Consider the following 25,621-nt stretch of genomic DNA (forward strand, 5'->3'; position numbering starts at 1 on the left):
TAGATATCAATCAATTAGCTTGTCTAATCTTTGGAGATTTCTCATTTGAAAAGAGTGAAATCCAACAATTAGACAAGAAAAGCATCATTCAAAATCTAATCGCAAGACATTACTTGATTAGGTGAAACAGTTACAATTAAAATGGATAAGTTGACTAGATTTTTTTTTTAACTAAGTACATACTGAGTAAGTGGTATTAATTTTGATAGAATTCATTTTATTTTTCTTACTATTTCTTATAGTTTGAGATCAATAAGATTTTCAATTACAGGGAAATTTGTTTTATCACTTGAGTATTCAGAATCGTGGGTGCACGAAAATTTAGACTTGTTAAAGTCTGTTGTTCCTAGCATATTATGGTTTTGAATTATGTTATTTGAACTATGCTAATGATCTTGAATAAAGTATAATTTAGTTAGAAAAAAATGCCTACCATACTTTGTCGATCATAATTTTTTTCACTTGTGTAAACTACAAACAACATGTCTACTGCAACGGTTAAAATAATTTCAAATGACTTTAATAGTCATAAAGATGCAATACAATTTTTGTTAAAATGGATCTTATTTCTAAATATTATTCTATAATTAATAATGTTGTAAAAATATATAGATTATTTTTGTCGTCGTGCTGTAGTTAATAATCGGTTTTATCACATCAATATGACTCATTCGAGAAATTGCACATACTACTAGAACAGACAGTCGGACAATCGTTGTCGACGTGACATTTTTTTTAAAAAAAAGTTGTAAACTAGTTTTTATTTGAGACATTATTAAAAATAAAAGAAATGTTTAAATTTTTAAAATATATTGAAACTTAATAGATACTCTCTTCAAATTCAAAACAATTCAAGTGCAATTATAAATTTAAATCAGAAATTGAAATCAAAAAAGCATTAAGAACACAAAAACTATTGACTTGCTAACGGAGAACAATGCAAAAAAAATATTGTATTCCCATTACTTCTAATTTTTGAGTGATTAAAAAAATAATAATCAAGATAAATAGTAATGAGTGGAATCATACAAAAGTTTCTGGATAATTCATATTAGTATGAATAGCTAATTGTGATATCATATTGTGATAGGAAAAAAATTCTATAAGCAAAAAACATTTTTTGACAGTTCTATAGCATCAAATGCATTAATTCAGAGTATTTTTTTTAAGTTAATGATACAGAAGCATTTGAGGAAGTATAATATTTTTTATATAGACGAAAATTATTGTGAAAGTGTGGTATAATGCACAAAAAGAATGTTGAAATTTATCACTGTGGATGGCTTGTTAAATCTCCGCCAAATCCGAAAGGTTCTATTTTCAAAGCTGTAAGTTAATAATCATTTTTTAGATGTTATTACCATAATTATTATATGGATGAAAAATATTTTCAAAAAAAGATGAATATGGAATTGAATCACAATTTTTTTTAAAAAAAAAATCTGATTCATGAAGAGTTTTTTGAATTTGAATAGACTTAAGTATGTCCTTTTAATTACTATATTTAATTTGGGTATTTTAAGCGTTGGCGTCGTCGATGGTTTACACTTAAACAAGGCGAATTGCCTGGACAATTTTTCTTGGAATATTTTACGGATAACGGCTGTCGGAAAAGAAAGGGAGTAATCGATTTAGATCAAGTCGAGCAAGTCGATGCTGGATTATCGCTAGATAGAGCTACAATAAAATTTCAATTTATGTTTGACATGAAAACTCCAAACAGAACATATTATTTAGCCGCAGACAATGAGCAAGATATGCGAGATTGGGTAATGATAATTTGTCAAGTATGCAACCTTCAAGAAACAGAGGATAAAAATGGTGTAAATGAGTCATCTTCTTCATCAAACATAACAGCACAATGTAAATTTTTTTGTCAATTTTTAATTATTAAATCATGATTATTTAAACTTTAAATTTCTAGACTATAATATTGGTCCAAATAACGATTTTGAAGCAAAAGAGATTACTCAGAGTGATTTATCAACAAACACTGACAGTACATTGCTAACAAATACAGTCTCTGACTTTTCTGCAGTATCCAATCGAACAAACCAACAATTTTCAATAGTCAATGAATATGAAAACGATGATTTTGTACAAAACCGAAATAATAATCACAACGAAGGAATAAATTATTCAAACTTGTTGCCCATGGAGTCATCTCTGAAGGAAAAATCGATAAAATCTACTGGGGCAATAAAAAAAATTCCTGAAAACTTAAAATTACGTTTTGATGATAAAATCAATAATAATGGAACGGAGGATTGTACTTTAAATCGCGCTTCAGGACCATACATTCCATTAAGCGATTGCTTCAGTGGTAGTCCTGTGTTATTCGTAAGCTCTCAAAAATTATTAAACTCAAATTTGTGTTAAAATTAATGTTTGTTCTTTTTTATAAAAACAGAAAAACGATGGAGATCCAAAAACTCCTCTGAACTCATTAGATCCCAAATTTTATGAAACACCACGTTCACACATAACAAATATCGGACTCAATCTTACTGATGATCAACCAAATTCTCCAAAAAAAATTAATCTTCAACAACAAAATTCCAAAAGTATCAATTCATCTCCCACCGATTCAGGTGACTCGACGACGGATGAAGAATGGAATGAACCGAAAATTATTGATCGTAAAACGAGACCTTCTGATAGCTCTATAGAAAATGAGGCTATCATTACTACGAGCGGACAGAGTTATATGAAAATGTCAGTTAATAATCCAATACCATTACCTCCAAAACGAATCAGTATAGTTTTCGATAAAAAACAAGATTTATCTGACACAGAAGAAAACGTTTCACCTATCAGTGCATCAATTGGACCCAAAGAAAAATCATCTTTTGTAGAAGATTGTTATGATTTTCCAAGATCTCACAACATTCAATTGTTTAGTGGTAGTCATCGTGATATTGGGAAAATCGGTTCCTCTATTCACGGACATCTTATGACATCAACTCCTAATTTAATTCATAGTTCATCAGCGCTTATAGATAAAAATTTTTATGGAAATGCGCCACCACGCGAACGTAATGTTTTTGTTTTTGATCATGAATCGATTTGCATGCCACCGCCTCCTGAAGTCAATCGCACTTTAAAACCCAAGAAAAATGGAAAATCTATGAATAAAAATATCCAAAATGCACCTGTTATTGATAGAAAACTAAAGCCATCAATTGCAAAGGTAACATATTTTTTTGTTTAAATTAAACAATTAATTCGCATGTAATAATTTTTTTCCGAAATATATTATATAGCCGCAAATTATGGCAGGAACAAATTCACTCAAAAGACGCGGTCCAGAAACAATCTCATTGACAGAAGTTGATGACTCATTACTTAATGATTCATTGGTGAGAAAAATATGCTAATTTTTATTTCTCTTGATCATTAAGATATATTTGAAAATATAAATTTGTAGGCATCTAATCAATCATTCGGCTTATCACCAAAAACTCCCGATCGACTACAATATTTAGACTTGGATCATACAAGCAGCCCACAAAAAAGTATGCTGGGATCTATTGCAGCAACATCTATTGCTAGTAATATGGCAAGTTTAGACATTTCATTTAATGGATCAATTAAAGAGGGTCCTGGCGTTGCATACACAACTGTAGATTTTTTAAAAACTGATGCTTTCAACAGAGTCCGCGAAGATTCAGAAATGACACGAGCCAGTAAGTCAAGAATCAAAAATTGATTATCAAGGTGTATGAAAAAAAAAATACATTAAAAGTATTTTTAAGTAATTTAATTAAAATGCCTCATATTTTAACAAATCTTTTTTTTTAAAAAATCTAAATGAAACATTAAAAATTTTATCCAATGTTACGTCAATTGGCCATGAATTACACCCCATTACATTTTTTTTTTTTTTTTCAAAAAAGGGTTTATTAATTCTTCACTTAAAATATTTTACCGTTAATTCCAAATTTTCAGATTTTTGTAAACCAGGAATTCAGTTTGAGTAATACCTAATTCAATTCATGTTAAAAAATTTGGCGTATGAAAATATAACAAAAGTTTTAAATAGAAATTTATATTTGATTCTCTTTTAAAAAACAATTAAGTGCCTTTGATATAAACAATATTCTTTAGTTCACTTTATTAAAAAAAATCTTTTAGAATTAAAAATCTTGGATGTAATCAAAAAGTTATTGAAAGATAGATATATTAAAAATCCAAATTTTCAAACAAAATATTTATCTCCAGTTATTATTCTTAATTTGAAATATATTTTATATCAATCTTAATAATATTTTTTGACACACACACACAATGAATCTTGATATTGATTATATTTGTAATTATAAACTATTTTTTAATTTTTATCCATATATTAATAAGACGAAATAAATGTATTTATTTATAAATCCAATAAAAAATAATTGAGTAAACAAATTTTACATTTCCGATATGCTTAAAATTTTGTTTATTTTTTTTAAACTATCAGAACTTTCCAAGTGAATTAATTTTTTTTTAGACCAACATGTTTTTATTTTGTTTCTGGGGTGAAAACAGGACATTAGACCATAGGTATATCCAGAATCGTAGATCAGAGTCGAAAATCTAAATTAAATCGCAAACTTTAAAAAAAAAAATTTTTTTATAGTGCTTTCTATCTTTATTTAAACATTTTGCATCAAAAAACATACATCAAAGTGAATATGAAATTTTTAGAAAAAGGATTAAATTCCATTATAATATTTTAGCTGGTTCAATATTTATTTTTTATTTATAGAATGTACGAGTCTGTTTTAGGTGCACTGCAATAATTTCAAAAAAAAGTTGATAAAATTTTGTTTAATAAATCTGATAAAATTATTCTTATGATTTTCTATCTTTACTTTTTTCAATAATTAACATATTAGAATATTTAACAACAAATAATATTAGCAAAAAGCGAAAACAATTAGATAATCATGTATGAAGTTAGTATTCATATTCCTTTTATAGTTATTGAAAAGCATAATAATAAATCAATCAAATTGAATTTTGGACAATTAGATTGTGCGCTAAACGAAAATTGTGCTAGATATCAACAATTAATTAAAGCATTGTTATTTGGAAAATATTTTGTGATTACATTCATTTTTTTAATAATAATATATTATTGAATATATTTCTAGTTAATTGTGTATGAAATGTCTAGTAATCTAAACCTGATTCCTTTTCATTTAATAAGATAAGATCTCAAAATTTGTAGTGATTTTCGTTTCAAATTTACCACAATCTGTGACTATAAAATTTTAAATCAAAATATCCATCTGCAGTATGTGTTCTCTCTGAATCATGAGAATGAATGGATTCATTATCATTTAATTGTTCATGAGTACTCGATCGACTTGAAACACCAATTGGTCGATTTATTTTAACAACACCAAAGCCTTTATCATCGACTTGATCAAATTCAATCTTATCATCAGTTCCAACAACAATGTGAGAAACGTTTTTCTTTCCAGTTTGCCTCTTGTTATATTGAAAGGAAGTTGGACTTGTGCATTGTTGTTGCCTTTCCGGAATTTGTAGATTTTGATGGTTTCTAAAATGTTGCTGTTGATGATGGAACTGTTCGGAATCGTCAAAAAAATTAGTTTGTTTTTCAAAGTACTCAGTATCATCATGATCTTCATTGATATCATTATCATTTTTACTCTCAAGCATAGCTGACGTTTCAAGATTTGAATCGTTCTTTTCTAATTCAAGCATTTGCATTTCTTGTGAAAGCTTATCATTGTTTTCAGCGTTCTCTAATTGACCTTCATTGTGGATATTTGTATCGTGTGCTTTGATAATATTAATGTTGTCTTGTTGGCTGTGTTGATCAATTTATGCATGAACAATATATGATTGAAAATTTATAGTAGTCGTTTTTTGGATGATAAGGATTGAAAGGAAAAAAGGTAAATGGATATTGCTTAGTTAATATTCTAATTTTTTTAAAAGAAAAATAGCGTCTTTTGACATGAAGCTTTCTACTTAGTTAATGAATTATAATGCCAATTTATTTTATGGTTTAAGCTTATTGAGTATGGTTAAAAAAATCAAAAAGAATTTCATAAGTATAAATGATCACAACATATTTTTTTTCTTATACAAAGTAAACATAATTTAATAATTTTTAATTAACAACAAAGGTATGTATAAGGCAAGAAAAGGTTAATCTGATATTCCGAATAATTTAAAATTTATTACAAAATATAGAAATTCGTTAATTTTTCTTATTTTTTTTGATACGTAAATTCATGAAATTTGTGATAAATTAATCATTTGATTAATGAAACTAGTAAGTAAAATTGTTCGGGTATTTTAGAAATAGATTTTTTTAATAAAAAAAAATAAAGTGCTAATTGAAATAACAAAACCTCATTCTATTAAGTTATGAATATCATCGTTTTTAAATACCCAATTATTTTTTGTAAAAAATAAATTGCTATTTTAATACATATTATAATAAAATTAGATAACAACAAGATGAAAAGCATTAATAAAATAATTTAATTGATATCAGTAAAGCATCAAAACAATTTCTGGATCAGGTTTATACGGAACACTAGAAAATGTGTCTGCAAAGAAATTAAAAGTAAATCATGAAAAATGAAAAATATATACCTAAATGAAAGAATAAGTTGTTTAACAAAATTTAAGCTAAAAGGTCAAAACAAAAATTAGACGAAAATAAATCGTGATAAAAATTGAGAATCGAAACAGTGTTCTTATGGCGTATACACAATTTTGATACATGTACAACAATCACTGGATACTTAAAATTATTTGTCATTATTGGCTTACCTGTTTGGTTCTGTTACTGAAGAGACAGGCTTGTTGTGAATTATCTATATTTAAAAAGATAAATAAAGGTACATATTGTATTAGATTGATTGTGAATTAGATTTGATATAATTTTAGTTGAATGATGTAATTTTTGCATGCAGCAACAATCTTTTTAGAATTCAGGAAAAAATTTGACCTAACAGGGCTAAATTAATGATATCAAATATTCTTTTTATGTAGCTAATATAGTGTTTGAGTTATGTAATACAACATTTTAGCATATGTGAGTAAAAAAAAAGAAATTAATTCTTTTTCTATTTATTATTTGTCCTTCTTGAAAATGACCTTAGTTCACTTATTATGTTCGCTTTTTAGGGAGAGGGGTGTCTGCGATTTTGTAACAGCCTAAACAAAAAAAATGTTTTTCCATCGACATTTTGTAACGAGGGAGGGAGGGGGGTCTAGAAATTTGTTTTTTTTTTTTTGCGTAACGTAAATTACTTTGAATGCAAAGGCAAATCTACTCAAAAAAAAATCTTTCATAGGCAGAAAAAGGCAAACGCAATTTTTTCTGCCTTTGCAAAGGTAAAATCTTCGCAAAGTCAAAGGCAATGACTTTAATTTTTCAAAAAAATTGAATTTTTGACAATTATAAAAATGGAAAAAATTTCATAATTACATAAGATGATAGTTTTCAATGACAGCTTATGTTTCCAATAGTTAAGGCACAAAAAAAATGCAATTTTTAAAAAATTGTCTGCCTTTGCAAAGATTTGCCTTTGCCTTTGACCTTGCATTGCAAAGGCAGAAAAAATTGCCTTCGCCTTTTTTCTGCATTTGAAAAAAGCAAAATCTTTGCAAAGGCAAAAGCAATGCCTTTTTCAAAGGCAATCCATATCAACACTGAACGTAATAAGTGAACGGTCCCTTAGTTACTTTCATTTTCAATGTGATTGAATGAAAACATTACATTTAATATAACCAAGCACGCGATAGTGTTTTATAATAAAGTTATACTGTCAAGAACTGCAGCTTTTTGAAGATTTGTTTGCAAGATTAAAACAACTTCTTTTATGTCCTGTATCTAAAACAGAACAGTCGCTAAACGTTTTTTTAATCAGTTATCTAAATAATATTTTTAGACATAAATGAAAAGGACTTCATAGTTAAATCATGAAGATTTTACTAAGCTTTATTAGATTAACAATTTAATTAGGATGTTTATAACATATCAATTACGAAAACACTCCTTACTTTTCACTTCATTGTTATTACACAAAATTGCATACTTGGCATACTATCGTAACAGCAATTTTATTTATGTATACTAAAGTATATTGCAGAAGGTAATGTCTTATGAGTTGCTATAAAACTTGAGCATTTTTTCAAGATTGTATCTACAAACGCGTTGATAGAATAAATTATACAGCTTGAAAATGAACAAAAGCTCAACGGCTCTCTTCCTTCCGTTTATTGTAACTTAAATCGGTGATATACAAATAGCAAATAGGTAACTAGTCTTATAATTTTGTGGGAATAAAAACCGTTTGAGTACAATCAAAATAATGATTTGAAAATGAGCAATAAAATAAAAAATAAATCGAGATCAAGTATTTTAAACATAGAAAGAAATATATAAACTTTAAAAATGGACATCACAATTAATAATTGTATTTAAGCATAATACCTGGTTTAAGCTACATCCAGGACGCGGGGCGCCATATCTTCCTGTGTATGTTTTTTTTTGTGTAATGTTATTGAGTGTTGTATCATTTTGTTAGAAAAATAATATTAAATATATTCACAATAACGCATTATGACATAAATAAAGAAAGCAAAAGTAGGTAATGTAAATTAATCAGAATTAGGCGTTCTTATTAGCAAATTTCTTACCGTATACTTGACTCTGAACTTTTGGTGTCTCTTCTCTTAATCGTGAATTGGATCGACGATGTGAATTCTCTTCACTTATAAATTGGGGCCCAAATAATTTTGAGTTCAGACTTTTAAAAAATAATTTAGAAGTCATGATATGATCATTGTTAGTTAATGAAATTAGAAATTAAGCAATTAGACACAAAATGATTCAGGTTAGTAATGTGTGGTTTATCATTAGAATTTATTATTATCGGTAATTTACCTAGCTGTAATATGCATGTTCGATGCTTTCATTTCATCCCTCTGAGAATCTTGGACAGAGAAAAATCCATCGTAAATCACAAAATTATTCATTTGTGGAATTTTTTCAGTTAATGCTATTGAAATTTAAAAAAAAAATTATTACAACATAGTCAATATCAATTGAACATCATACCATAATGTTTTTTAAGGAATGACAATAATTTTTCACTTGGTCGATCAATTGCAAGTTGCTCGGGTAATAAATTCTCATACTCCAGCATATATTCAAATAAAACTTTTCCCAATCCAGCTCTCTGCCGAGTCTCATGAATATAAAAATCCAAAACACAAGGAGCTAAAAGATGCTTTGTGTCACCAAATTTATCAAATACATATAATGATTTACGTCCTATTTTCAAAAGGCCAACTACAAGTCCACTGTAATCAAACAAAAAATTCCAAAGAAACACATATTATGATCAGTATTAATACTATATAGGTAGGTAAAATTTAGAATGTTAAATAAGAGAATTTGTAGTCGAGGAAATTCCAAATTTTCGGCTTTAACAAGCTTGAAAATTCTTTTCATATAATAGAAAAGGCTAGCGCTATGGTAAAATATACAATAAAATATTACTGAATAAATTATGAAAAGCTACTTTATAAATGCAAACGTATTACAGGAAACTATTTCATGACGTCATATTGAAATCAAAAGAAAATGTATGTATCGTGTGAAATAAAGTTTTCTTAATGGTTAACTTGTTAAATAAAAAAAAATTAATTAGGTCAACGAACCCCTTTGTTCATTAAGAAAACGAAAGAGTCAAAATTGGAAATAAATATGATTCTCCATTTATAAGTTTCTAATCAAAAATGAAATAAAGCAAAAATGTGAAAACAATTAACTTACTTCTTTCCATTATCTTCAGTCATCAAGTATACAACTTGTTCATCACAATTCCGCAGTCGATCAGCTGTCGTAACCGCTTGATTCAAACCTAAAACAATGAATAATTGTCATTATGGTTTGCTACAAAGGTGAATAAAATCATTGACCTTGTGCTGCTGCTGATGCTTGTCCAATAGTATTTATTATCTCCGCAACATAAGCAGTCGCATCTCTATATAAATTGAAATAAACAAAAGAAATAAACACAATTAAATGTCTCGGTTTTAGAAATTGTAAATTAAAAAAAAATCAATTAACTAGATTTGAAAATAAAAATGTTTGATTAGCAGATTGCTATTATCATGCTTACATTCATTCCATTCTGCATATATAGATACAACTCTCAACATACCAAACATGGTATTAAACACTTTTTTGTGTTTAAATTTAAGTTTTGTGACTCACACTTATTTTTTTTTATTGATGTGGGAAGTTAAAAATATTTTTTTATTCTAAAAGTTCTAAACTATGTATGGGTTTCATAAGGCTAAAAGCACTAAATATAGTAGCCCACTACTTTTTTATATGTCAACAACAACATACTAATGCATGTGTTTAAGATTTTTTTTTTAAAATATTTATGTAATTTATACAAAATTTATTAATTTTTACTTACAAAGCACTTCGCCTATCAGGTGCAACAAATGCAGCTGGTAATAAGGAATTACCAATTCTGCTGATGTTGTTCTTGAAGATTTTATTGATATTGAAGCGAAATTCCATTGTTTGTTCTGATATTTCGAAATTTCGTTTATGATTATTGCACAAAAGTCAGTGAAAATAAATTTTTAATGCACAAAATTCACAATGATCTAAAAATATAAATCTTAATTAATCAAACTTTTATAAGTTTAGTTTAAATTGATGATTTTAAACTTATTTAATTAATTTACGATAACACCTTGTTTCATCAACAATTAATTTTGACGATGAGATAACGAACAATGTAGGAATGCAAATACACTGACGACATATTTGTTGTCATATGAAATGTTTTTATATTCGATATTTTTAACACTATGACCTTAAGTAAATCATGAGTAATTTTTTCTTTATTCCTCTATATAAGGAAATCTCAATGTATGCTGGTTAATTTTTATAGTTTTTTTCTTCTAATTTTAGCTGTTGTACATCAGAATGAATAAGTGAATAAGTGAACTGTTAATATAATTTTTTTAAACTAAGATTCAATTAGACTTGAAAATCAAATCTAATTTTATCAGATGTAATTCTCTGTACAATGTCACGTATATTTAAATTTTAAAGAGTTAACTAAAGTCAAAAATTGTACGGAATGAAAGCTGATTAATTCATAAAAAAATATGAATAAGAAAGTTTGGAATCATGGAACTGAGTAAACAAAAAAAAGATGTATATTTTCTAACATAGCGGTATCATAAAGTATAGAAAATCATCCACTTTGAACATAACAGATTTTTGTACTTAAATTATTCACAAAAATCAAGTGTTTTGCTAAAACTTTACAATTAGGTAAGCTTACAGACCAGAAAACTTTATTGATAAAGTAAAAAAAAAAAAATGATTTAAATTGCTCGAATTATTTTTTAATTTAATTTATTTAGGTGTTGATTATAATTTTATTTAATAGTATTTAAAGTTATGAATGGAAATTTTCCACTAATCACAAAGTATTTGGGATATTTAATATCTTACTTTTTAACAAATTTTGAATATATATATTTAATGAAAATATGACTAAATAAATAACAAGGAATAATATTCGCGGAGAAACGATCTATTCTTATGACAACGCGAATGAAACTGTTTAAACTGATGATTCCAATTCCAAATAGTTTTCGTTTTTTTCTTCTAGCGTTAACATGTTTTCATATAGTGCTTTTGTATTGGAAATTCATGCGCATGTCATGAATTTCTTCCGTGCTCAAATTAAGTTTGTATAAAGAAGTATTTCATTTATTCTTATTTTAGACAGACTTAAATTTAACATGTTCTTATTCCTCGTTTATCAATTCCTTTAAAAAAAAATTAATTTGAATTTTATTGACGAATGTAGAGAAATTATATATTATTATTTAGAAATCGTCATACGGCATGGAAGTTTTATATATTCAAAAGATATGCTCGTCTCACTTGTGTGAAATTTTCCAGTGCTGAGTTATTTTCAAAATAAAAAAAAACATGATCAGCTAGTGTCGATTTTTTTATAAACAATAAATTTCCAATACCTACCAATAATATTATAGGACTTATTTTAAATTCCTTTGCAGCCAGATTTTGATGATTAAAATTTTCGAGTTATCTCAACAAAAGCGGGAATTACTTATTAATAAAAATAAATGACCTAAATACTAATAAAAAAAAAAAAATTATGAATTTAGGAAACATGGGATGATTATTGAAATTAAAACGAGTGAAAAACGCATATTCATATTTCAAATGATCCAAAATATTTTTTTTGGATACTTTATTTTTCATAATCAAGAGGATTGATTAATTTTTGGAACATTATTTAACGGGCTGTTACAGAAACTTGCCAAACGCGGATTTTGTTGTCACTGTATCCTGCGAATAAAGTTTGTCCATCTGTAGACCATGCCAAAGATAAGCATTGAGGTGGATCTGCCTTTGAGGAGTCGTTTGTTGAAACTCCGGGTCTCAATTCTTCAACCATCTTCTTACATGCCAAATCCCAAATTTTAATGCTGGAACCATAAGCAACACACAACCAATAACGATTTGGCGAGAAGCATAAAGCATTAATGATATCGTTATGATCCAATGTATGTAAATGTTTTCCATCATTCAAATCCCACAACAATGCCTTGCAGTCCTTACCACCTGAAATAAGTAATTTATCATGAATACTAATTTTAAACATAAAGCTTAATTAAAGTTATTTACCTGAAGTACACAATGAACCATCAGGAGAAACTGTGACTGTATTCAAATATCCATTGTGTCCATAATGATTGAGCTTCAATTTGCAATTAGCAAGATTCCATACTTTTACAGTACGATCCCAACCAGCACTGACAATTATTGGATTGACTTGATTTGGTGAAAAACGAACGCATGAAACCCAATCGCTATGCCCATCTTCTTGGATTGTATACTTGCATTCAGCCAATGTATTCCACAATTTAATGGTCTTATCTCTTGAACCAGAGACAATTTGACGATTATCAGCTGAAAAAGCGACGGAAAGGACATCCTGCAAAAATATTTAATTAATATTATACTTCTTTAACATTTTAATGATAAAAAAAAGGAGTATAATTTTTCATTTAATGTACATTACCGTATGTTGATTTCTAGTCATTTTATGTCCTTTACGGATAAAATTGTAGATATTTATAAATATCTACAGATTCTGCCTCGCATAGGCGCATTTGGATATTATAAATTTAAAAAAATACACGGATGGAAATATTCCCTTCGACCCATAAAAATTATTTAAGACAGCTGCCCCTCAAAATAAAATTGGGTAACGATTTAATCACACCTTTGTATGGTCTTCAAAACGGCGAGTTGACTTTCCTGCTGCCAAATCCCACAATCTATATAACAATTAAAAATTACAATGAACGATTAAGCATTTTAGAAATTAGAAGATTTGACATTTATTCTTAAATACCTCAAAGTTTTATCCCATGATCCAGAAAGAGCATAGTTTCCATCAGATGAAAGAACAACGTCACTAATGAAGTGGCTATGACCGTACAAACGTTTTTGTGGAATTCCGTAGCTGTTAGCTTCACGCAATAAGCGCCATACGATTAAAGTCTTATCTGCAAATTAGAATATAAATGCAATCAATATCAAAAAATTAGGTTATGTATGAAAAATTTACCTCTTGATGATGATAAAATCATATCAGGATATTTTGGATTTGTGGCAATTTGAGTTACCCATCCTGAATGTCCAATAAGTGTTCCTTTTAATTGCAATGTTTCGGTCATTTTACCGCTTTTAAATTAATTTTCTTCGTAAGAAAATTTGAAACACGTCTGAATCCGACAAAAAGTCGTGAAAGAAAGAAAGAATTCAGTAGTTATTTTATTGTCTGAATATCATATTCCGAGATGACCCATTTTAATTCAAAACTTTTTATAACGATTTTTTTTAGAAATTTTATTATTCCACGCCAAGCTTCAACAGATGAATTAAATTTTAAAAAGCTTGTTTATTTGTAGCTCATTGATGTCTAAAACTCAATTCATATTTTTACTAATCAAATTCGATTTCATAGTCAAAATTGATACTTATATTCAAAAACTGGGATGATTTTTTCCTGTAATTAAATGATATTAAGGAGCAATGAACAAAAGTTCGAGGTAAAATCTACAGACATAAAGTTTTCACAGAACCCCTCCTCCTCTATATATATTTCCTTAGTTGCATGATCTTTAAAGGAAATATATATATTGAAAAAATTAAAAAAAAATATTTGATTTTCGTTTGTGTGTTTTATTTAACTAAAGAAATAAGAAATTATTTTTATGTATTATATATGTTGAAAAAAACTTGTAAACTATGCGAATTTTATAGTAATTCCAATTAAAAAAATTCTAAAAAAATTTATTTTAATTAATAAATGTTTAGTTTAAACGTTCGTTTAATTTAAACCTGCATCTTTTTTGAAGAATCATTGATTTTACTTTTCCAATGGCTGCGTGGAAAAACAAATTCAAAATTACATGATTGTGCATTCAAAATGAATTTAAATTTAAGTCATATGGCTGAGTTTGCATAATCTAATGCAGTTTATGTAAAGATGACCAAAATTTAAATTCAATCATTTAAATTAAATCACATTTTAGTATTCGTCTTCTATTAAATATGTATAATTTATGGTTTTTTATCATAATATTTAAAAAGTTGGTCATTATGAAACCCCCAAGTAACAACATTTTTTGTAAATAATCATTACAACCTTTTTTACAACTTAATAATTATTTATCAAGCAATTATCAAAAATTTGAATCAAAGATTCTTAATAAGTCGCTCTACTTGTTAGTTAACATGTAACTTTTTCATATAATAAATTTTTGCATCTTTGTTTTTCATATTAATTCGTCAACAGTTTTATATTTGCTTTTCTATTATCTATACAGCATAGTTTTGTGGTTCTTTTTTATTACAATTTGTTCTAAAAACTTTCGAATCACTTAAATCGCTTTTTCCGATAAAAAATATTCAACATTTGTTTCATTCTTAAAAATTTGTAATGTTAATATCATATGTCCATACAATGAGCATTTCAACATAATATTTTTTTTTTTTTAAAAAAAAAGGACATTATAAATGTCATACTAAACATAATAAATACTAAAACTTGCATAAATTCAAACATCTTCTCCTTCAGTATTTGTTGTTAATCTCGTTCTTATTTGCTCTGTAGTAACTCCATTAATATTTTGTAAAGCTTGATCTTTAACTGGAGTCGTTAAAATTCGTATCCTTTCTAAAAAGCTTCCTTTTGTTATAGCTATTTTATAAACTGCTACACCCGGTATCATTCCCATAGATGATATAGCAATACACCATCCTAGAGTGTTTGCCCAAACTGGATAAACGTAATCTCCATGAGATAATGGTTCATAATTGATTAATCCAAAAACTATGATGAAAATTAAAAACAGTGGTGCAGCAAATTTCCAGCAATATATCCAATATTTTCCAGGATAGAAACCAATCATATCTTTGATGTCTGCACAAAATCGTTTGGTGCCATAAATCCAACTAACAGCAACTGCTTCAAACAGAACAGCAATTAATATGGAATATCCAGCAGCATATTTATCCAAAAGTTGAAAGAAATAAAATCCTCCTTGTGTACAAGATGCAAGACCGACGAGAAAATAAACCGAAAACAAGCATGCAACAAATACTTCTCGATTTCTTTTTATAATCGGAAATTCATCACTTAACGCTGTAATTATTGCTTCTGAACCTCCAAATGAAGAGTCTAATCCTAACGTAAGTAGCATCATGAAGAATATTATTGCCCAAAAGACGGACCCTGGCATCGTTGCAATAGCAGCAGGATAAACTGAGAAAAAGAAATCAAAAAATAAAATTAGTTTACTATAATTTTTTTATATTGCTATTTAATTTCGATACTTACCATCAAAAACCAATCTTAAAAAAAATAAAAATAAAAACTCAGTTAGGAAAAAAGGTCTTTTTAAATTTATTTCTTTTTTTTCTTTGACAACTTACCCTGGACCTTGAAGAGTCAATGATCATCAGAAATTAAAAAGAATAAAAAAAAAAGATTATTAGTGGCCCAAAGGATCAAGTGCAAGCTTATTTAATTTGAACTTAAAATTGTAGGAAATTTTAAACTGAAATGATTTATGAAATTAGGGCCGTTCACTTATTACGTTCATTGGGAGATTTCTATTTAAACAATGGAAATTCAGGAAATTACATTGTTAATTTTGGAAAAAAAAGTTCGTTATTCTTTAACGTAATAAGCGAATGATCCCTTGATATAAATTATATTTAACGATCAACCAACACGTGAAATTTCAGGCAGAATTCAATTCAATTTAAATTTCAATTCCAAATAGATCTATTGGGTTTATATAAGGATCAAAAATGGAAAAAGGCATTGAATCATATTTTGGTAAGGCTAATATTAAATAAAGCTCTCATCAAAATGTAACTCCACTTTCATACCAATAAATCAAATCTATTATATTATTTTGGTAAATTATTAAAATCAAAACAGATTTTTTAATCACATTTTGAAAAATCTTAACCAAGTATGGTGAAAGGATTTTATTTTTCCTATTAGTGGGGCTTCTATTGCGATTTATATAACGACTTTAAATTTGTGAGATTATCAACTTGAATACAAACAAATTTCAAAAAGTGTCACAATTTTGGTAAAAAGTTTTGATAGAAAATTGATGTTTAATAAAAAGGGGCAAAGCTTTGAGCGGAATGACATACAGAAGGACAAATGACTTAAATTATATTATTTATTATTGTAATTTACAATTTGTAATCAAAAAATATATTTTATCTTTAAACATTAAAATTGTTTAAATAATATTCGCATAAATAGAACAAATTGAATAAGCAAAACTTACCCTCTGTAGCTACGTCTGATATTTTTTGCCCAGAAGTATAAGCCATATATCCCAAAACGGAGAAAATTACAAACCCCGAAATAAAAGAGGTAGCTGAATTGATAAAACTTGTCAGAAGTGCATCTCTAAAAAGATAATAAATCAATACGAAATCCATATAAACAAATATGGGATTATTTTTTACTTGTAAACGTTATTATGGTATTTATTATATGAAGCGTATGCCAATAAAACACCAAAACCAGGACCCAAAGAAAAGAAAACTTGCGTTGCGGCTAAGTGTTAAGAACAAAAATATGTAAGGTAAATAAGTTAAATTTTTTTTTAAAAAAATCATTAATTATTGATTACCATCAACCCAAACTTCTGCTTTAAATATTACATCAAAATCAGGTCTCAGATAGTAGGAAATTCCTAAGTAAAACAATTATATTATTATTGAAAATTTCAAAAAAAGTAAAACCAACCTTCAGCACTACCAGGAAGAGTGATCCCACGTATTAATAATGCTAATAACACAACATATGGGAAAAGGGCAGTAAACCAAACCACTTTACCACTCGTACTGATTCCTTTCCAAAGAGAAAAGTAGCAAATTAAATAAACAATAAGTAAACACGCCGCCATTTCCCATTTAATAATTCCTAAATCATGAATTCCGTCCGATTTATGAATTTCCAAAATAAAACGATTGAAGTATTCTGATGAAGCAGAGGAGAAAGCATTTGTTACATTTGAAACTATTGTAATATTTGAAGCTACGGTTGTTATTTCATTTTCAATCGTCGTAGATGCAACAGAAGAATTTAGAAACGGTTTCATTGTAGTTTGAAGAAATGATGGCTCAGGAGAACGAGAATAGTTAACTTCGAACTATTTTTAAAAAAACAATAAAAAATGAATACATTGGTTTTAAATATAACTCTTTTTATAAGTCTTACAGCTTTACAGGAATTTGTGTTAAATTCGTGTCTACAGTGTGTCCAAGGCAGTACATCAGTAATGGATGCAAAAAAGAACCTCAGCGACCATGCAATTATAACATTATAAAAAAAGTCCACATAAAATGCAATTAAAACTACAGCCCAGCCTATGCCCTAAACAGTGATTTTTTTGAAATACAAATTTAAAATATTTAGTTTTCATAAAAAAAATATTTAATAAAAAACACAATACCTTAAATAAAGGAACAAGATTTCCCCATGTCGTTATAGCTCCTTTTCTCTCATGTTGTCCCAAGGCTAATTCCATGTAGAATAAAGGGATTCCACCTATCAGCAACATTATGCAGTAAGGTATTAAAAATGCCCCTAGAAAAATAAACATTTAATTATATTTTTCAATTTAACTTAAATTTTAATGATTCGAAAATTAATTTTAGCTAGGTACCTAGCTAAAAAAAATTAAAAGGTAATTTAATAATTTATTAGGAGCAATGAAAATTTGTAACATTGATGACAATGTAAAAAAAAAATAATAATCTTGAACAAGAAAAACCATTTCCCCAGTTTTTCCCATAAACCATTAAGCGGATAATAAAAGATTTTTTACTCTATAATGCAACAGATTCATATTTTACTATATAGCTCGTATTATCGAAATGAAAGATTTGATTTTTTTCTTCTTCGTCGTCATGGAGAATAGAATTTTTTATAAGATATTAAAGTTAAGTGGACGTTATTCAACAAGTCTAAGTATATAATACTCGAAGTATGTGAGTAAAATGTTAAGTGTAATAACGTGTAATGGAGTACTTCTTTTACAACAGAATGTTGAATCTTTTGACTCGTGACCATTGAATTAAAGTAAGGGAGAATTGATATTTGTCATGAGATTCTGACAGTTCTAAAAGGGTATGGAAAGAATGTGTGTACTGGAATGGAAAATCTATTAGATTATTATTATTTTTTTTTTTTGGTGATGAAAATATTTTTTCTTTAAAATTTTAGTTTGAATATTCTAAATTTCAAGAGAAAAGTATGAAATACAGCTTGAACCAAATTGATGCATAAAAAAGACTATCAAGTAAAACCAATCTATTTATCAACTGTAAAATTTATATTGTGTATCAAAGTAGACAATTTAATTTTTTATCACTTGAAAGGACTAGAAAAAAGAACTTGACATAATAAAGGAATATTTTACCCTCCCATTTTTATGATATCTAATGTATTTCAATGTGATTGAACATTAGAAAGCATGTCAGAGCAATAAGGAAGTTGCTAATTTTCTCTGCAACTTGATTTTCCGATTTTCTCCCTCTTTTATATTCTTTTAGTGGCAAATGTCTTCAACAACTTTTTCACACAATAAAATTTTTCATAGCTAGTGAAAATATGTTCCTTACATTATATTAAATGGGCAAATCATTGAAAAAATGTAGAAAACTTGTAATTTAAAGCTTAATTTTATATTGTTTTATCATTGGAATTTTAATGAAAATATGTTTTATAAAAATATGATTAAAATTAACACTCTGACGTGACCAAAAAAATTTAATTAAAAAGACCACATATTTGAAAGCTGAACACAGTGAAATTCGGATACTCTTAAAATTAGGACTTAAATATTATTATTAAGCAGTTAACTAACAAAGGTTTGATATAAAAAAAAAAATCAGAATTTCATAAAGGGATATTGATAAAATATTAAATATAATACATATTATTTAAAGTTTTTTTCCGTAGATTTGCCCATATGTTTGTATAAAAAAAAATTAAATAAAAATCTGTGATAGCAAATTTATAATTTAATTGTTGTCAGTGTTCTTTCATGTCTCAATTACATGCCTCTAGTTCATACTTGTAAATGACGATGGTATGATGTTTTAAATGCCATCAAAATGGATTGGAAAATATTTTTACATCAAGGGAAATAGATGATGATTTTTTTAAAGGCGTTCTTAATTAGTTTAAAGTCGCAGCATTAATATTATTATCAATAAATTAAATGAATATTGAAACACAATGTATTGTCTGCAATAGTGTCAAAAATTTCGTAAATTAGGTAGAACAAAAATTCTTTCGTAATTTTGTAGCTTCTTTTAAATAGAAATTATAACTTTTTTTGTTTCATTTTATTTGGTGTTTTTCAATCAATTAATCATCAAGATATTTAAAGAGAATAATCAAGATTCTCATAAAAAGACTTCATAAGTTCTTAACCGGTTATGACTGGTTAACAAAGAACAAAAACTCTGTATTTGTTGAGGAAATAATCAATTTGTTGTTTAAAGTTTACGGCTTTGTTCATGTAAAGAGCAAAAAAATTAGTGACACATGAGTTTAATTACCTCCACCGTTTCGATAACATAGATATGGAAAGCGCCATACATTGGCCAAATCGACTGCAAATCCTATAACTGATAATAGAAAATCGACTTTTCCAGACCATGTTTCACGTGGTTCATCGGGTATAGGTGTTCTTGGTGCCTTTTTTAGATGTCCAAGTAATGACATTGAGATTCCCGCTTCACCTTGGTTGCCTACAAAAACATGAATATATGGAAAAGCTTGTTAAATAATTCGTCATCAACAGTGCAAAAGTAGTCGTGAAGTAGATGGATTCGGTTGTTTTTTCACCGTCATGCTAACACGGTTTTTGTATTCGATTCACCAATTATAAGTACTTATATTGTAGGGATTGTGGAAAATAGACTACATTCTGTTTTCATTTTGTCATTGTTTTCTGTCTAAAACAGCGACTAACAGTTGCTTTCTAAAAATCTTTATGCATGTCCATTCTTCTTAAGATTATGTAATTTTTAGGTAGATTTGAGGTAATGAATTATAGGCTAGATAATCATATTTTTAGGACTTATAAAGAAAAATATTTGCACTTTTGATCCTTAAAGCAATTAATTGATGAAAAATTAGACGTGGTACGGTGACAGATTTTTGTTAAAAACCGTAAGAAAATATCAATCCATATCTATCCAAAATATTTGAAATCGAGAACGACCTCAGATTTAAAAATTACATAGAATTTAGATAGTTTCTAGTATGATGGGATGATACTAATTAATTATCGTTTATTCGGAATAATGAGCTAAATTTAATTATTATTTAGTATCAATTATGATTAGTATTCCGCAAAGCTGATGATGTTTTTTCATAAAAATTCCCATAAAGCATGGGCAACAGTTAAATTAAAATCTCCCCAGCATGCTAGGTGGGGTTTTATTCTAGTAATATATTAATTTATGAATTCTAGTTTTAGTTTTTTTCAACGAATGCAAATCTATATTTCCGTTACTTATGTTCTAGTAGACATGAAATGTGGTTAAACAACTTCTTTTTTAACTAATTTATAATTGTCTGTAATTCTTACAAATAATAACGAATACCTATATAGTTTTAGTATTGGTTTGGAATTAATTTGATTGCAATTGAAAACGAAGTGAAACTTTGTCATTTCTGAAACCTTGAAGTTAGATCTCTTTTTATTATTTTTTACAATTTTTTATTATTAAAATTACTTTAGAGATTAAACATACAATAAATAACACGTTTATTTTTTCATAAAGATTTTATCATTTATTCGTACTGAACAGGATGGAATAGTATGAAGAAAAAAAGAAACAAAATAATTCAATCGGTATGATGGTAAACTAGCTTTTATAAAATTTGTCATTTGATTCTCAAAATCATTTTGATCAAAGAATATAAAGTTATTTTTTTGTTAATAATAAAAAGTAAATAACATTGGATACGTAAGATTCTTATGAAAAAAGTAATTCACATTTTTCAGAATAAAATTAAATTAAGATTTTTATGATACACGGAAAAACCAAATGGTCGAACTAAAAAATTAAGATAGTAATTCGGCATGGAATTTCATTAAAAAAATTCTTTGAAAATTAAAGAATTCTGTTTAATATTTGTATGAGTAATGTTCGAACGAATTTTGATAATCACTTGATTAGTTAAATCAATATAAATATTTGCCAGAAAAATATATCACGTAAAATTTATATGAATGAATAAAATGAAGAGGTTTAATAACTCATTTACAAAATCTAGACGTACATCATCATTGTATAGAAAATATAATGATATAAATCACAGAACATAAGTGTTAATTGAGGACTTCTTGATACTAATAAAATGTCAAATGTTAAACAATTGGATTTGACATGGGCAGGAATCCCTTATAGAAGTTATGTTTAAAATATATCTAATAATAAATAAAAATGATTCATATGAAAAATATTACGAATGAAAAATTAAGTATTGTATGCTTCTCATTCATTTAATTGTAAGTTAAATTAATTTCCGGATAAATCATTTTAATAGGTAATATTAAGTTGATAAAAATGTAGAATTATGGCAATTAACTAAAAAACTTCAATTGATGTGATATTTTACCTTTATCATTCTCATTTTTTGACACTTGTTTCATCATATTAATTTTTTTTCAATACCTTTGTTTTTGATAATTTTTTTAAAATATATAATTACGACAATTTAAAGTAGAGTATAGTAAACCACAGAAGAACATGGAATAAAAACAACACTTTTCACTTAGATAAATAATATACTTCTTTAACGGTCTTAAATACTGTTCATGCTTTATAAAACTTAAACTAATTCATATTCGACCAATAGTATTGAAATCTCTTAACTGACTAAAACTGATGTTTGAAGTGATTCGTATGCCTTTAAGCTTGAAATATTACTAAATGAGATTTTTTCATTTTCTCTCTTTTTAACCTTTTTTATTTTTTATGCATCGTGTATGTAAAATGTGAATATTATAAGTTTTATATATCATTTAAGATTTTTATACTTTTATAAAATTCACAAAACGATTTTTAAATAATATTTTATCGTTTTAGTTATAAGTTAAAATAAAAATGATACTTACAAAATTTAAGTTAATTTAAACACTCTGGAATCACATAATTAGCAAAATTCTGCCTTTATATGCTTATTCTTTATGCAAAAGAATAAAGAGGAAGCTTTCAAAAAAATATAGGAAGCTCTCACAACAAAAAAGATTTCTTTATTTCCTTTTACTACTCCACTATTTCCACTTCAACCTTTTGTTAATGTAAATCCGAAATTCCTTTTGCAACTGGGACATGTCACAGCTCTTGCAACCAATTTATACACCGGGAAAAAGCGTGATATTGTTGCAAAAAAATTTCTAATACTCAAATCAAAAATTATCACTTTGTCTTATAAAGATTATACTACTATTAATGAATTTTTAAATGTTATTATAAAATAAATTTCTTCTGAACCTTGATGCATAATTTAGGATGTGCTGAAACAAATGGTGAAATTGCCAAAAGAAGTAATGAAGAACTTATAGTGCGTTTATCTCTAATATATTATCATAATTTTCAACTTAAAATACATTTGCTTGATAACAACCAATAAAAAGTGATAAAATTTTGCCATGCGCATTTTTGGGATCTTAAGTTGTTATATTGTCATTTCTGTATTAAATCTTTATGCAGCTAAAATCATTTTAGTGATTAAAAATATTTTCATAGGATGCAAGATTTAAACGTAAAACCAGAATCTCTTACGTAATGAATAATGCAAATTTAATATTAATGAATATTAGTTAACTAACTATATTTTAGAATATCATTATTTATTATCATAGTAATTGCTACAAAAAATTTTCGATTCCAAAAATAGAGAAAAAAATTCAAGATGATAGTAGTTATTCTGAATCTAATCACATAAAATAATGAATGTAACTGAATAATATCTTAAAACTTCTGAAAAAATTAAATTTATAGTCAATAAATTTGATGTTTAAAAACGAAATTCTAATGTTCCTTTTTTGAAAATCGTTTGATTTTGCATTTTACAACAGATTGTCACTAGGATTGACAAACAGCTGAAGAGTTGTAAAATTTCAGGATTAAGAAAAGTAGTGTTGTTAGCAGTTGTTTGTATCTTTTAGTCATTGTACGACAGTGTACGAAAGAAAATTGCAAATCAAAGAAGATATTTTAATTTGTATAGAGTTGAACTCGTTGCTCTTAGCATAATTTTTCATTAAAACAAGTGTACAGAAAGAAGACCTAAAAGTTTTTGAAAGTTAAAAAGCAAGTGCATCATTTTAAAAAATGATCGTAAGAATGGAACATGTCTTTTCAAAAAAAAAAAAAAAAAAAAATAGGTAGCTTTTAATTTAATTTCAACTGTTTTCGACATTTAAATATTGTCAAATATTTAAATTCTTGAATTTAAAAAAACGGTTATGTACTAAAATTTTTAAAATGTAAAAGCTTTTCATGTGTGTATATTATGATCTGCCCCCTACTTTTCCATTCTCAGAATAATTCATTTGTGAAATTTGTAACTAAATTTCCTTATTCCGTAGTTTCAATTTAAATTCAAAACTGGTCAGATAAATTTAAATTGAATTTAAATACCTTTTAAAAAAATAATAATAAACAAAACAAACAAATAATTATTAGTTAATGTGGAAATAATAAACAAAGTTGTTAATAGAAATTTAAAGTAAGTTGTAACTTTCCATTTTTGCCACGAATATTATTTATCTCATTTTTCAAATAGTTTTTTGTTTGAATTCATAAAAAATCTTTGTCTTAATAATTCATTGTTTGAACAAAAAAAAAATCATGTTTTGTTTTGTTTATTTGTAAAACTACAAAAAATATTCTTTTTCTTTATTTTTTGAAAATCCAATGACCCAAAACATGATTTTGTTTTTCTTTAATTTTGAGAAAATTTAAAAAAGGTTTGGTATAAAAAAATACCTTTTCTTTATATTTAGGCTTGAAAACTGAAAATCTTTCATCTGAAAAACTGCAGAATAAGGAAATTAACAAAAAATCATGGGCGATGATCAAGATTTTGACCAATCTTTATGTGAATGTATATTTTCACATGAATTTGCGATGCGAAGATTATTAAATTTGGTATGTAAAACTTCTTTTTGAATGTATTTAAAAAAATTAAATAACGAATAGAAACAATCCACGCAAAGCTTTAATATTTTTATTAGGATTTACATTCATAATTCTCGTGTGTATTAAGTTATATATCATGATAAGAGCATAACTCAATTGTTTTTAATTTTAATACAAATTAAAAATATTTTTTGCAGCTTCGCAATGGACAATCAGCATGTACGGACAATGAATGTACAGATTTAGTACGTCCGGAAAATGGATCTACAGCTAATGATAACGGTCTTGATAATTCTACATTTTTAATATTTATGTTGATAGCTACTGTGATATTATATTTAATCAGACCTAATTCATTAAGACCACGATCGACTGGAGACACAAACAAGCATTCTCGTGATAATGTATGAAAATTTGCAGTAATGTTGTTTTTAAGGCGACAAGATTTTTTATTTTTTTAGGGTCCCAATGATGAAAATGATCCAATGATGAATTGATAAAAGCCGTGTTAAATCGAATGTGTGAATTGATAATACAAAGGGCCTATTAAATATTTACAATAATATTTTCATAGATATCTTAATAATGACATAGAGAAAAACAACGCACGAATTAAAATTATTTTTCTATGAATTAAATAAAAAGCATGAAGACAGATTTACATAAATTTAGGTTTATGAATTAAATTAAATAAATTAAAATTTCTGGTGAATATCTACCAACTAGTTGTAATGAATATCAATTTTTTTTACAACAAAGTAAAACTTAATATTCCATGCATGTATG

General features: G+C 26.8%; 5 protein-coding genes across 7 annotated transcripts; 2 read left to right on the top strand and 3 right to left on the bottom strand.

The window, feature by feature from the left end:
* Nucleotides 1-576: 576 nt before the first annotated feature.
* Nucleotides 577-4,034, top strand: dos (daughter of sevenless). Its single transcript, XM_070640373.1, has 6 exons — nt 577-1,328; nt 1,524-1,863; nt 1,925-2,340; nt 2,411-3,190; nt 3,264-3,359; nt 3,428-4,034. The coding sequence occupies exons 1-6, from the start codon at nt 1,245-1,247 to the stop codon at nt 3,707-3,709; spliced, it is 1,998 nt and encodes a 665-aa protein (XP_070496474.1). The 5' UTR covers nt 577-1,244; the 3' UTR covers nt 3,710-4,034.
* Nucleotides 4,035-4,876: 842 nt separating this feature from the next.
* LOC139090604 (alpha-tubulin N-acetyltransferase-like) lies at nt 4,877-11,629 on the bottom strand. Of its 3 annotated transcripts, none has more exons than XM_070640375.1 (10): nt 11,531-11,612; nt 10,473-10,587; nt 9,964-10,028; nt 9,818-9,905; nt 9,098-9,342; nt 8,924-9,038; nt 8,677-8,786; nt 8,471-8,511; nt 6,802-6,845; nt 4,877-5,824 (listed from the first exon to the last, which is right to left on the bottom strand). In XM_070640375.1, the coding sequence occupies exons 2-10, from the start codon at nt 10,577-10,579 to the stop codon at nt 5,233-5,235; spliced, it is 1,407 nt and encodes a 468-aa protein (XP_070496476.1). In that variant the 5' UTR covers nt 10,580-10,587; nt 11,531-11,612; the 3' UTR covers nt 4,877-5,232. The 3 variants fall into 3 exon arrangements, with proteins under 3 accessions (XP_070496476.1, XP_070496475.1, XP_070496477.1); XM_070640374.1 differs by having other exon boundaries at nt 4,879-5,824; nt 10,473-10,668; nt 11,531-11,629; XM_070640376.1 differs by lacking the exons at nt 6,802-6,845; nt 8,471-8,511; nt 8,677-8,786 and having other exon boundaries at nt 4,885-5,824; nt 10,473-10,668; nt 11,531-11,629.
* A 633-nt stretch (nt 11,630-12,262) lies between these two features.
* Rack1 (Receptor of activated protein kinase C 1) lies at nt 12,263-13,876 on the bottom strand. The gene is made up of 5 exons (XM_070640534.1): nt 13,689-13,876; nt 13,473-13,626; nt 13,341-13,395; nt 12,740-13,049; nt 12,263-12,676 (listed from the first exon to the last, which is right to left on the bottom strand). The coding sequence occupies exons 1-5, from the start codon at nt 13,795-13,797 to the stop codon at nt 12,348-12,350; spliced, it is 957 nt and encodes a 318-aa protein (XP_070496635.1). The 5' UTR covers nt 13,798-13,876; the 3' UTR covers nt 12,263-12,347.
* A 1,250-nt stretch (nt 13,877-15,126) lies between these two features.
* Nucleotides 15,127-22,598, bottom strand: DAT (Sodium-dependent dopamine transporter). Its single transcript, XM_070640557.1, has 11 exons — nt 22,305-22,598; nt 20,231-20,422; nt 18,115-18,248; nt 17,880-18,035; nt 17,406-17,811; nt 17,290-17,352; nt 17,123-17,213; nt 16,939-17,063; nt 16,061-16,067; nt 15,966-15,979; nt 15,127-15,890 (listed from the first exon to the last, which is right to left on the bottom strand). The coding sequence occupies exons 1-11, from the start codon at nt 22,339-22,341 to the stop codon at nt 15,184-15,186; spliced, it is 1,932 nt and encodes a 643-aa protein (XP_070496658.1). The 5' UTR covers nt 22,342-22,598; the 3' UTR covers nt 15,127-15,183.
* A 1,665-nt stretch (nt 22,599-24,263) lies between these two features.
* On the top strand, nt 24,264-25,502 carry LOC139090796 (small integral membrane protein 14). Its single transcript, XM_070640616.1, has 4 exons — nt 24,264-24,422; nt 24,700-24,844; nt 25,033-25,239; nt 25,297-25,502. The coding sequence occupies exons 2-4, from the start codon at nt 24,761-24,763 to the stop codon at nt 25,330-25,332; spliced, it is 327 nt and encodes a 108-aa protein (XP_070496717.1). The 5' UTR covers nt 24,264-24,422; nt 24,700-24,760; the 3' UTR covers nt 25,333-25,502.
* The last annotated feature ends 119 nt before the right edge of the window (nt 25,503-25,621 follow it).

Source organism: Chironomus tepperi, unplaced genomic scaffold, assembly GCF_022539635.2.
Source record: "Chironomus tepperi strain 1889 unplaced genomic scaffold, CSIRO-AGI_Ctep_v1 contig_219, whole genome shotgun sequence".
Lineage (NCBI taxonomy): Eukaryota > Metazoa > Arthropoda > Insecta > Diptera > Chironomidae > Chironomus > Chironomus tepperi.